Source organism: Falco peregrinus, chromosome Z, assembly GCF_023634155.1.
Source record: "Falco peregrinus isolate bFalPer1 chromosome Z, bFalPer1.pri, whole genome shotgun sequence".
In the NCBI taxonomy this organism is placed as follows: domain Eukaryota; kingdom Metazoa; phylum Chordata; class Aves; order Falconiformes; family Falconidae; genus Falco; species Falco peregrinus.
Window position 1 is genome coordinate 71,018,698 of NC_073739.1, and position 13,214 is coordinate 71,031,911.

Genomic DNA, 13,214 nt, shown 5'->3' on the forward strand with positions numbered 1-13,214 from the left:
AATAACCCACAACTTACTGGAATTTGGGCATCTTCCAGGATACAGAGCAGCCAAAAAGAAGTCTGAAGATCTAAATTTTAGGCTACAGCAAGAGTTAAAATCCTTAGTCTCTTTACAGATACAGCCTCTGTATGCCTCTCTACTTTCAGAGAGCACATACCAGTCCTTCTCCATGCCAGATATATGCTGTGCATGCCAGTACTCTACAGGCTGCAGGATGTTTGGATATTATAACCAACTGAGCCATAAGCACAGAAAATGTATTATTTTCCCTGAAATTTAGAAATATGCCAAATACAGCTTAAAACACTTAAATATGCAACACCCTCCCACATGAGGCTCCTAGAATTATATCGGTTAACAAAGAGAATAGTTATGTTCACAGGAGATGCATTACCTTTTCAGGATATCTGGATTATCATATGTGAGGTAACTGCGACCAATAAATTGCGGGATTTCAATTGCTTCTGTAATGGCTGAAAAGTAAATAAAAAACTGAAGATGAATGCCAGCTGACACTGAAATGGAAGGCAAAAGAAGAGACAAGACTGGTTTACTCCTGCATTGGCAGGTACCTGCTGGTGGCACAGAACTGAGTTGAACCCACATTGGTTTGCAAAAAGGCATAGCTAGTTCATACCTAAATGTAGCAGCAGTAGTTGAGGTAGTTTATAAACTGGTGACAGTCCCTATACCTACAGCCTTCATGTCATGGCCCTAATGTATTGCTCCACCATAAATGTTAGCACAGTAAAATATGAAGTACCAGGAAAACATTGCAAATTCTGTTTTTACCCCCACTTCCACATTCCTTGATTCTCTGTGTGGTTCAAGCCACCCTCCTGCCAAATCTTGTCCATCAACCACCTTCTGTTCTTAGTCTAAGAAACTCCTCCTCGGCTCGTTATGGAGCACCAGCTGCAGAACACGTGCTGGGACCGCTCACCCCTGCAAAGTGAGGTCAGAAGACAGCACAGGTGACCTGTCAGCTGTCCATTTTCTCCTTTTGTGTATGTGACTTTGCACAGAGTGGCTGCTGCTTGCTGAGGGTTCAACCCTGGGGTGCAGTGCTGGGGGGAGGCTGTTTCCAGGGAGGACATACAGGATGACCCTAATCCCTTTAAGGTCTATTGAAAGCAACTGAGACTACACTAAAGGCTGTATGACAGAGGCTGCAAAGCCTCTTGGCGGATATATTTGATATGCTGCAGTGCTGCCCTGGAGGATGTTTTGCTCAGAGCTCACCAGTGTCTCACACGCAGCATCTCCCATTTCTCTAGGGACACCCCCTGATACTGCTGTGGTGTACAGCTGCTGGGACAGCAGCACACATTGCAACCAGACCTGGTGCTGGTGTATGGCTGCCCATGGAGAAAACTTTGGTAAAATAACTCTGATGTGTGATATAAATCACTGAGCATCCCTGATACACAGCCTTTGGTAGGCTATAAGCACTGGCCTAAACAGAGCTTTTGGGTGAACATCCGACAGCTTGCTGCTCATCGCTCACAACTGACTGCTGCATTAATATAAACCAATTCTATAAATTCCTTAAAAGAGCTGCCTTCATCCTATTTTCCTCCTGAGAACTAATCCCTTCAACCCACAGCTAATCCCATCTATAGAGATTTCAAGCTTTTCAGGGCATGGATGCTTGCTTTTGTTACGCAACGCAGAGGCCGACTGGGCTTTAAGAGCTCACTGTAATACAGATATGCAACAATTGGTGTAGTCTGGTAGCCAACAACAGCAATATGAAATTTAGCTCTAAGTGCCAAGACTGAGAATTTTAGATAGTGACAAACGCCTGTTTTATCCATAGTAAAATCAGGAAAGCTGTCTAATGTGTCTAAAGAAACAACCACAGGTGGCCCATAGCCTGCAGCCTGCCAGCATCGCTGGAAGATTGCAAAATATGTGTTACACTGGGCCAGACATTCCTCACCAGGTCTGATGCTTTCTGCACTGGACAGTTTCTGACCATGGCAGATGGCAGCGGAGCACGAAAGAAGCCCTTCCTCTGTCACGTCCCACACCAGCACTAGACCCCTGCTTCTCTTCCCTTCAGCAGTGGAAGGTGCCTGTGCCATGCAGCAGCCCTTGCCCTTGCTCTAGCACTCTGATTTTGTCTATGAAGTTTGATGGCCATTTATCTCAGCTTGCTCTTCTGTATGCTCTTCATTTGTTGCACTGAATTTGGCTGAAAAAAAACAAGTAAATTTTAGCAGTACCTTTGACGCATGCAGGATCTTTGCAACTGGAAGGGAACAGGCCAGGAAGGAGATCTAGGACCAAACACCTTCACTCTCTGCTCGTCACAATTCAGCAAAGAGGCACTCATGACAAGTGGGAGTGAGCTCTGAACTGCAGGGTAGCTTGAAGTAGCACCTACCCCTACAAAGCCCTCGGACAGCTGGCCCCACTGCTTTGCAGATGCATGGACCAGCTTCACAGCCACTGGTCTGCTTTTAGCAGGTGCTCTGGATGCAATTTAAAATATCAACAGGATGATGTTTAAGGAAGTACTATACAACCCCAGAAAGTATTCTGGCTTATTGACAGAAGCTTGCCAGGCTTAATGGAAATCCAGCTTGCTAGAGCAGATACAGATGCACAATGACTGAGCAGTTTTCACATCATTTGCAGTACTTACCATTTAGGCAGTAACTTCCACACTCTGCAGTGAGTCAGCACAAAACAAAACAAGAACATTTTCATTTTATTTTTCTATAGCGTAAGAATCTCCCTTCATCCAATTTCATGCCCACCTTTCTGCAAATGTGTGATCCCTGCTTCCCATTTTCATAAGCAACTATAATCATCCATAAAGGTAGCACTTTTCTATTATTGTTTTGCTCCAAGTATTTATATTTGCCTGCTCAAAACACACAAAGGTGCAGACAGGTAGGACCAGCACCAAACTCGTCTGCTAGTCCTAGTTTTCAGATCCCAGTGACTCACCATGCTTTACCCAGGGATCAGCTCTAACCAGGGGAATGCAGTAATTCACTGTTCTACTCCATCTCACAATTAAGTATAAAAATACCTGTAATGCTTCCCACAACTTGGACAGAAGATATAAAACCCAGCAAGGCCAGCAGAAACTCTAATATTAGAGTCCTCAGCCAACAATCCATTATGATAGGAATCAATATCTCATATACCTCATACCAGCATCATTTAAGCTGAGTTTTATAAGTGGCCGGTATAATTTTGAAGAATGAGTCACAGTCCCTCACAAGCACTTTTATTTTTCAGGGCAGTGTTACAGCTGCCTACCACCAAGCAGGATGGAGACTGCACCTGCAGCCATTCACATACCAGCTGAGTGCACTAACCAAAATCCCATCCTGAAACAGAAGTGGACACACACATGCACCCTGCCTTAGCCGTGTCTACATCCTACCGAAGAGACACAGGTAAGAATTATTTTGAGAAATCTGTTCCACTTCATCAAGGTTGCTGTGGAGTGTGGTTCAGGAGGGACCTCCATACTCTCTGCACATCTCTCAGCAAAAACTTGGATTTTCAGTGGCAGCTGAGGCTGCACGTGGGGGGGGGGGGGGGGGGGGGGGGAGAGGCACCTGAACAGCAGCCACAGGCAGCAGGAACTGGCTGAGCATCAGTCAGCAGGTGGTGAGCAACTTGGGGTTTTTTTCTCCCTTGGGTTTATTTCTTTCTCTCCCTCCCTTTATTACAATTATTATTGTTATTATTGTTGTTATTACTGTTTTTTATCTTTTAATTATTGTTATTTATTTATTTATTTCAGTTATTAACCTGTTCTTATCTCAGCTCATGGGTTTTACCTTTTTCCAATTCTCCTGCCCATCGCACCAGCGGTGGGGCGTGAGCAAGCAGCTCCGTGGTACTCAGCTGCTGGCTGGGGTTAAACCACAAAAACAGGTGACTCATGCTTTTGTACATTTTTGAAAATGATTGGATGCACATAGGAAGCAACCCCCAGGATCTAGCCTCAGCCAAAGGCACAAGGCCCGTCAGACTGACCGTGAAAGCCTGGACACCCACACATCTTACAAGAGGGAGGAGAGCAGTGGCATGCCAGCTGAGCAGCAGCACAGCAGTGCCACAAGGCAGGTGCAGTGGCAGGCAGCTCGGCACACTGCTTTTGGGGCTTAGCACAGGTTGGAAGCAGGCAAGTGGCGAGGGGCTGTGGCCCGAGCAATGCACAGGAGCTCATTGAACAGGCAGGCAGCCACACAGCAAGCTGCAAAGCATTCACTTGCCTTGACTCCCCCTGGAGACCTCGCTGCTGCTGCTGCTGCAGATACTATCTTGAAGGCTGGAGCTTAGCACCCTGCATATACCTAGCAAGCCAATATCACAATTCTCCCTCCTCCCTACAAAGAAGCCAGGATAAATGACGTTGCTCGAGCTATTAGCTAGACCACAACAACGTAAGCAAAGGGGTTTCTTGCATTGTATTTTAGTAAATTGTTTTTGTTCTAAGATATTGTCTTTTTGCTCAATCTATTCATCATGATTTAACCAAAACCACTACTTTCAACTCTGAAGTTTGTGCCTGTGAGAAATGAAGGAGTGAGTGAGGACAATAATGTCAGTCAGCTATTTTGAACTGAGCTCACTGTTACATTACAAAATCCTCCCTCAGAAATTTTTCAAGCTCAAGTCTCATAGAAGGGAAACATCTCCATCTAGTGGAATAACCCAAAGGACATTTTTTTTTGACACCACACAATCTGAACACTTTCCTGAATCTAAGGTTTGTACTATTACAGTGGCTCTGGGGAAAGAAGAATAATGTGCATCTGGGCAGGTTTCCCTCCTTGGTGGTCTCCATTGCCGTACTACAGCAAGATCTGTGCAGATGGTGAGATTACCATCAGAGTAGTCAGTGTCTAAAAAAGGACTAGACCTTTCTGTATATGAGAACAGCATTTGTTGTGAGCCCTAGGGAAGATAAAATTACCAGGGTTATCGATGCTCATGCTTCATGATGTAACATAATCACTGGCTGGGGGATGTTGGCAGGAATTCCCCCTTTGTATAGCACTGCATAATTAGAAATGTGTATGAAGTGTTCAGTGTTGGCCACCACAAGCAACCAGATACCAGGCTGCTATCTATGGATCACAGCTCTGTGCTGGAATAACAGTTACCATGTTCCTAAGTAACAGAAGGAATTCATCCCTGGGTAAATGGAATGTGCACGGATGCAAAGGGAGCTCTGGCCTCCAGTGTTTCTATTTTAAGGGATGTGCAAAACCACAGCTGTAGGTGCTAAATCTCACTTATTTTTATGATCAACTCCAGATCTCTGGATTGAAATGCAGCCATCATTACCTTTTTGGCAATGTTGCCCATCAAAGCCCAGGGGACAGTCACATTCATAGTTGTCCTTCTTGGGAACGCAGGTGCCCCCATTTGCACATGGTGAGCTCACACAGGGGTGGGCAGCATTTGCTAGGTTGATTCCAAAAGTGAAATCCTGTTTCACATCGATTGTCCAGTCATTCAAGATAATCTATGTGTTAAAAAAAAACAGGGGGAGGGGAGGAAAACATATGCTAAAAACTTTCAAATTCCCAGTGTTGTACTGCTTGTCAGAAGACCCATCTAAAAGACTTCAGAGAAACAACCCTCAAAACTTGGCTAAAAAACTGTTTGTTGTAATGTGTGTTTTCCAGTCTCAGAGGTCCAACTCATTCTGTTGCTCACCCTGACCCACTGGAGATTAATTTCTTTTGTGTTTTGTTAAACAGCCTTAGGCAACCCCCATGTGGGGTGAAGCTGTGTGGGATTCACCAGTTCTGTATCTGAATGCTGGTGCAATGCTTTGTAGCTGAGCTGTGAGCTAGAACAGTAAAATTAGATGAACACTGCTGAGAAAGAGTGTTCCTGAGATCAGGAAACCCCCCAGAAGACATGTTGACAACAGAAATACTAAGTAGAACAGCTTGTTTTTCACATTGTCTATTGCTTTCTAGTACCTCATCTTGCCGGAAAGAAGCTACAGTTAAGATGGATGAAAAACTTAATTAATTACCTCACAAAACCATGTGCATATAAACTGAAGAGAACTGTTAAACGCTGGGATTTTTCCAATGTGTCAGCAGCCTAAGTTCTCCAATATAACCTGACATTTTTATAACCTCAGCTGATAACTTGGCAGAGAGGTTACATGTGGGTACAGCTTCTGATGCCAGTGACCTTGAAACAAGAAGTCCATTTTCACAAACAGATTTTAGGGCCTGAAGTAAGAATGGTAATAGTTACTCTGGCTCCTACATAACTCAATTGATGCATCTTAGGGAGTCCTACTGGGGGAAGGGTGTGCATCGTGCATACTCTGTTTGAAACAGCTCTAAACAACAGCAGGAAAACATCCAGTCCTGTTATAAAAATGGGTCAGTGAAGCCTCCACTGCCTTTTCAGCTTCCTTCTAACTTCTGGCTAACCAGAGGTTAACAAGACGCTACTCTTAAACATATGTCTCATTCCTGGGATTAAACTTATATTCAGCTTCTCATCGTGCCCTTTTCTGCATCATTTCAGACTCAGGTACTCCAAGAAATCTCACCCTCACGTAGGAACTAGCAGACTACAGCAGTCACTTCTTACCCTTATCTGAGTAACTACACGGATTGAGGTCTTAGGTCCTTCTATACACAACATGTTTTCCAGTACCTGGCGATGTTTGTAGCTTTATTTCTATACAATTCTCCAAAATCCTACTATGTGTATACACAGCAGTCAATTAATAGCTTCCCAGTGCCCGAAAGGCAGGCAACACTCTTCCTTGACAGCCCAGTCAGGCCTCTGGGAAGGCAAATCCACCCTCTTTCCTTCCTAACTACAGCACAGAAGGGTGGGCTCACACCCAGCATTTCCCAGTCCTTACCAGTGCCTCTGTACTCTAGGGTACAGCTACTCACCTTGTAAGTGTGAGCTATGTCAATTGCTTCTAGGGTCCCTATCTTGCCCTCCCAAAATGCACTGTATTTAGTCAAGACCACCTTTCCGATGATGCCCGTGTGACTGACCTGTTCCCATCACTATTACAAACTCCCAGAATTATCTTGAACTTCATGTTTTCTGCTAGACAGCTAACAAAGAGTGAAAAATGCTGGACCAAGTGATGAGACCACTTACACTGAACTGCAATTACCTTCCTGCCCTTGATCAATTGTTATGAGATGCACTGTTAGAGCTTTTTATTTAAGTAAATACGATGCAATAACTCTATAATTTAAAACTCTGAGGATTCAGGGCCAACCTTGCAGTTTTATCCAAGTATGCCTAGGGATGTAAGTCCAGTTTGAACTTTTGATTAGTTTTTAGGACTTACTATGGATTTACAGATTTCTTACCCAGAAGAGAGCTGCATCCATGAACAGCTGACCGCACTGGAACATCATCCCTAATGTCTGCCAACAAAGGAAAATACCTCCTCCATTCATGTGCCCCATGTAAAAACATAAGAGGGGAAGGCAGTGAGGTGTGCAGCTGCTGTGTGGTACAAGAATACACTAGCTGAACTGGAATCCACTTTAATTTGTGAACCTCATGAAGTTCAACAAGGCCAAGTGCAACGTCCTGCACGTGGGTCAGGGCAATCCCAAGCACAAATACAGGCTGGGCAGAGGGTAGATTGAGAGCAGCCCACAGTAGAAGGACTTGGGGTTATTGACGGATGAAAAGCTGGATATGAACCAGCAATGTGCACTTGCAGCCCAGAAAGCCGACCGTACCCTGGGCTGCACCAAAAGCAGCGTGGCCAGCAGGGCGAGGGAGGTGACTGTGCCCCTCTGCTCCACTCTGGTGAGACCCCACCTGGAGCACTGCATTCAGCTCTGGGCCCCCCAACATAAGAAGGACATGGACCTGTTGGAGCAGATCCAGAGGAGGGCCATGAAGTTCATCAGTGTCTGGCTGGAGCACCTGTCCTATGAAGACAGGCTGAAAGAGTTGGGGTTGTTCAGCCTGGAGAAGAGAAGGCTCTGGGCAGACCTTATTGCAGCCTTCTGGTACCTAAAGGGGGCCCTACAGGAAAGATGGAGAGGGTCTTTTTGCAAGGGTATGTAGCAGTAGGACAAGGGAGAATGGCTTTAAACAGAAAGAGGGTAGGTTTAGATTAGATATTAGGAAGAAATGCTTTACTGTGAGGGTGGTGAGGCACTGGAACAGGTTGCCCAGAGAAGTTGTGGATGCCCCATCCCTGGAAGTGTTGAAGACCAGGCTGGATGGAGGTTGGATGGGGCTTTGAGCAACCTGGTCTAGTAGAAGGTGTCCCTGCCCGTGGAAGGGGGTTGGAACTATAGGATCTTTAAGGTCCCTTCCAACCCAAACCATTCTGTGAGTCTAGGAATCTATGATTCTTTTTTGCTCATAACTGTATTTGTTAAATCAGACATTTAGCTGCCTCGGTCTGCATACATTTAAGTATTGAAGCATTTCTTCTGTTCATTTATTTATATACGATGCCACAGGGCACTCTGAGGACTCTAATCTTGCACCATCCTGAACTCAATCCCATATGGCTTCTGCTCACTTATTCGTACAGGAGGGAAATCAATAGGGAGACTGGCAGTAGTAATACTTACTGCCTATTAAAGTTAGAATGACTTCTCACTGTGAAATATGTGTTTAAGCCCTTTGTGGTGGGCTCCTGAGGTGAAATCTTGGGAGTATTTTGAATACTTCCATTGCAAGTGCTATAAGGATATGTTTCCACCTAAAGTGTACTCTGGATGCCTCCCACGTGTTTCTCTGGGCAAATACCTTCTGGATGCTCCCACTGAAGGGTTTGAGGATCCCAGAGTTCTTCTTCACAGCATCATAACTAGGGACTCCGCCAATAAATATTTCCGAGCTGCACTTAATCTGTGTGAAAGCCCCCTGCAATAAACATAAGAATAACATTTTATTCGAGTAGCTAGAACCATGCCTGTAACTTCAGATTAGCCAACATTAGATGCTATAGCTTACTTTAATGCCTCTTTACTTCCGTTAATTGCATTTCTTTGTACAATTCTCTTCAGAAAGCCACTGTAGGACACTTTCTAGTGACCATGCTTTATCATAATCAAAATTAACTGAAAAATCTGAAGTATTTCAAAACTGGAATACTGAAGGAAGAAAGGAGACTGACTCATTGTCATTTCTGACTGCATATCTAGCTCTATTTGCAATGACTTGAGGTACAATGAAGTAAATCTAGAACAAGAATTAGGTTCATAAAGTTAAAATCAGAGCAAAGTCCATGCAACAGAGACTCATTTAATGTTACCAACATGTAAAAAGATAATCCATAGCAAGTTACAGGGCTAAATGAAGGAAACATTAAGTTTGCATTAGTTACCAGAAGCAGTTGCTCAGGATACATGATGGGACTAGTCAGGGTCTTGGAGTGAACTGAAAGATGTTTAACAGCTAAGGACAGGATAACTGTAATTCCAGTCCTGTAGAAGCACCTGTGATTTCTTTGCTGGCAGCTCCTTCTGCAGCTGCACTGTAGCACTTAGAGAAAAAAAAAAAAGGAGTCTTCATCTTGACCCATCTATCTAAAATCTCGACTGCTGTGTTTGAATGTTTCCCTGCTCAATTTGTTCCTTGACAGACAACTGGAATTGCAATTTGTTTATATTTTTCAAGGGAAGTCTAAGCTTTAAATAGTTTCCCAGTTTACAGAAAAAACTGCAGATTCATCTGCTAACAGGATCTGGAGTCTGGTTTTCTGGCCACATTCCCCAATAGTAAAGAATAAAAGATATTTTCTAAGCAGTTCTAGCCTCAGATTCTTGGGGTAAGAAAGTACCTCTGTGTATGCATTTGAGTGTTTAGAGTGAATACACTGCTCAGTACAAGCAAAATTTCACCTTATTACAAATTTTATTCACTATGACCTTTTGGTGAAGGAAGAAAAAAATGCAAGTCATCAACTGCCTGAGTATTCCAGCCCTTACTCTGTCCTGATAACAACTTTTGCAAGGAAAAGACAAAGAAACAATTGTCTTTTGGCTCACCTTTCCAGCACAATATTCAGAGAGAGGTAAAAACAGGACTTTGTGCACGTAATTTTCAGTATCCTCCTTCTCCAGATGATGCATTTCATAGTGCACACATTGTTCAACAGACCTAGCCACAACCACTAAGTACCAAGAAAAGAACCTCAAGAGCATGTATGAACCAAACACAAAAAAGTGAGTCGTTACATGGCAAGAGCGGATAAGGCTGAGATTTCATCTGCCTTTACAAGGATCCCTGTCCTCAGAGGGAAGACTTCATGTGAAAAATTCCAGTTTTGGGCTTAAGAAAATGTTGCCCTAACATGTATACTTTTTTGAGCCTATAAGAACTTTTTTTGCCAGAAGCCTGTGTAGTTTACTATGCAATCATTTTATAGTCCAACAACCGTATTCATGACAAGCCATGTCATACGCTCACCTCTGCCATCCCTTCCACTGGCTTTTGTTTGTCCACTTGCAGGATGCCATTCTTCGCTGTGCGAGACACTCGCAGTTCATGCCACTGACCCAGACTGACAGGTTCTTCACTCCTGTTTTAAGGGGAAGAAAACTTTCAAGTATTTTACACTTTTGCTTTTCTAGTATTTTCAAATATTAATGTCATGTTAAAAAGTCAGGTCCTCTGGGATGATTATTTAAATAAAAAATAAAAACAAATCACTGTGTTTCTTTCCTTATAAGGAAACAACATAACTTCTGAGCCCTATCAGCAAAGGAAAATAAGACCATGTTCCTACAGCAAATAACAAGCACTCTACTTTTATTTATAAGTGAAACATTCCTATAATCAGCATGCATTTAATATACCTATGAACTAATTATTCTGCTCAGTCATTTATAATGCATAAAGACAAAATTTTTTCTTAGCTGTATATGATGTAAGCCTGGAGATAAAGCTTCCCACTTAATGGTCAGTCTAGACCCACATTCTTCATCCTTTTTTAAAACAGAACTACCTTGTGTTGGCTTATCAGCTCTGTTTATGCAGCCTGTTACAGTGACTTCTACACACACGGACACAGGCGCACAGCCTGGCAGGTGTACGTTAAGGAGAAGTAACTAAAATATGATCCTAACGATATGATGAGATATTAGGTCGGAACAATAATCCTCAGTTATGCAAAGTATTCACCAGTCTCAAAGGAAGCATTTCAAAACTGTTCTTATAATCTTTATTAGTTCAGGACTAATATGAATAGCAGCCAGTATAAAGGTCAAAACCACATTCCCCTTTGCATGTTCTACAGGACTTTGTATCTTGTTTTCAAATTTACTACATTGGTTTTATATCTAGATTTTACATCTAAATGTTATCTTGCAGTCTTTCCTCCAGGAGCAACAAAAACTTGTGTTTGATTCACTGGTCAAGCTGGAAAAATCAGAAACCATGTTATCTAGGACACTTGAAGATGTTCTGTCTTTCAATGAAAAAATACAAAGTAGTTTTGGGGGAAATAATGTTTTGTATTTTCAGGCTACTTACATTTAAAAATGCAAAAAAGAAACATTTCAGATTGAAAGAACTGAAAAAAATGTGATTTGAAATAGTGAGTCAATAGTGATTCAAATGTTGATTAAAAAAGGTATATAATCTTGAAGATGTGAAAATAACAATTTTTTTTTTCTTTTTTTCTGAGCAATCAACCTGAGCTTTGAAATCTTTTTGTTGTATCTATTTTGCTCCTCCAAATTTTCTCAAAGCCCATTTTCATCTGTTTGGACAATGTTGGCAATACTACTTCAATGCTTTTTTTCAGAAAATTTCCATTAAAAATATCATCGAGTGACGCCATTCACTTGTCCTTTTTCATATGCAGTAGCATTTAGGGTTTAACTGTCTTGGGTAAATCAACAGGCAACAGAATTTTATCACCTTAAGAAGTCAATATATACATAGAACAGAACCAGATAGGCTTGGCTACCTAGTAAGTGGCAATGCATTCATTTTATCTCCTCTGCTGATTAGGTCATCATCATGCTCTGCTAGATTTAATTACAGTTAGGGATGATTAAGCTTTGCAGTCATCACTCTAGAGTTGCAAACTATTTCTTGGATTCACAGGCTTTTTGAAACCAGCATGAGTTTGGTAACACTTTCTGCAGCCTCTTGAACACTTCTGGCCTTTCATGTGCTGTGACATTAAGGATTACCTCTCTGCATAAACTGAACCTTAAAAACTACACTAAATCATGATGATCTTGATCCTGCAAATGCCTGGTCAATGGAAATCCCAGTGGAAAACAAATTCTCCTCTGAGACAACTTGCTAAATAGCTCAGGTTCTGCATCAGTCCATTGGCTTGGCATCCCTGCTCCCTCCTGAGCCCCCTGCACACACCACACTGCTTCCACCCCAGGTCACTTCAGGCAAAACCCATGCTTCATCAGCGTCAGCTTTCCTACTGCTGCTGCTGCCATACACAAATTAGCTTGCCTTATCCTTAGTTATAAAGACATTATAATTGTGTTCTGATAATATTATAATATTTAACAGCCTGTCCTATGGAAGAGATAGTCAGGATGACCAGAGTTATATCCCTTTTTAGGACAAAGGGTAGATGTGAAGCGGTATGGTGAAGATCAAGGCAGACTTTTCAGTGGATATTGCCCAAGCAGGCACACAACCCTGGAAATTTATTTATCTGATTTAATCACTGACAGAGCTGATGACAGGGTGTGAGATGCCCAGATTATCTAGCAAAAGGGCCTGAACAGGACATCCTGACAACCTTCAGGGAAAACTGCCAGTGTCATGAGTCTCCCCTGTTACCCAGCTATCCCACCTCACTTTTTTTTTTTCCCACTGCACATGACCCAGGTGCTAGCTGGCGTCCTGCTCGCTATTCTGCTTTCCAGTTGAAAGGGGCAGTTTCCACTCCCAGCCACATGCTTTTACATTTTACAAGCCTACATCTTGGTTAAACTTTAGTCCAAGGTGTTTTGAAAAGCTACAATATTCTTTGGGGGAAAAATTTTATGTCTACTTTCATACCTTACACTTGCCGGTAATAACAGGAATTAGATGGCTGTAAGCAGAAAAAGTCTGAAGGCTGTTGTAAGAAGGGCCGTTTGGGGTTGGAGCAAAGGTCTCTGACATAAGCTATTTCTGCTGCTTTTCAGCAAGAGAAAAGAACAGGGCGAGTATGAAGTGATTCTTCCCTTGACATATCCTCCCAGCTTCTGGCAACCTGTCACTTAGCCATT

General features: G+C 42.7%; 1 protein-coding gene across 2 annotated transcripts in view; it reads right to left on the bottom strand.

The window, feature by feature from the left end:
- The window catches only part of EGFLAM (EGF like, fibronectin type III and laminin G domains), a 77,698-nt gene that overhangs the window by 7,407 nt on the left and 57,077 nt on the right, over nucleotides 1-13,214 (bottom strand). Inside the window, exons 16-20 of one of the 2 annotated variants that reach the window (XM_055791247.1) lie at nucleotides 10,429-10,540; nucleotides 8,764-8,880; nucleotides 5,326-5,506; nucleotides 2,654-2,677; nucleotides 398-476 (exon numbers count right to left, since the gene is read on the bottom strand). In XM_055791247.1, coding sequence (XP_055647222.1) covers nucleotides 398-476; nucleotides 2,654-2,677; nucleotides 5,326-5,506; nucleotides 8,764-8,880; nucleotides 10,429-10,540 — 513 coding nt within the window. The remainder of the gene's footprint in view (nucleotides 1-397; nucleotides 477-2,653; nucleotides 2,678-5,325; nucleotides 5,507-8,763; nucleotides 8,881-10,428; nucleotides 10,541-13,214) is intronic. The other variant, XM_055791248.1, reaches the window with a different exon arrangement.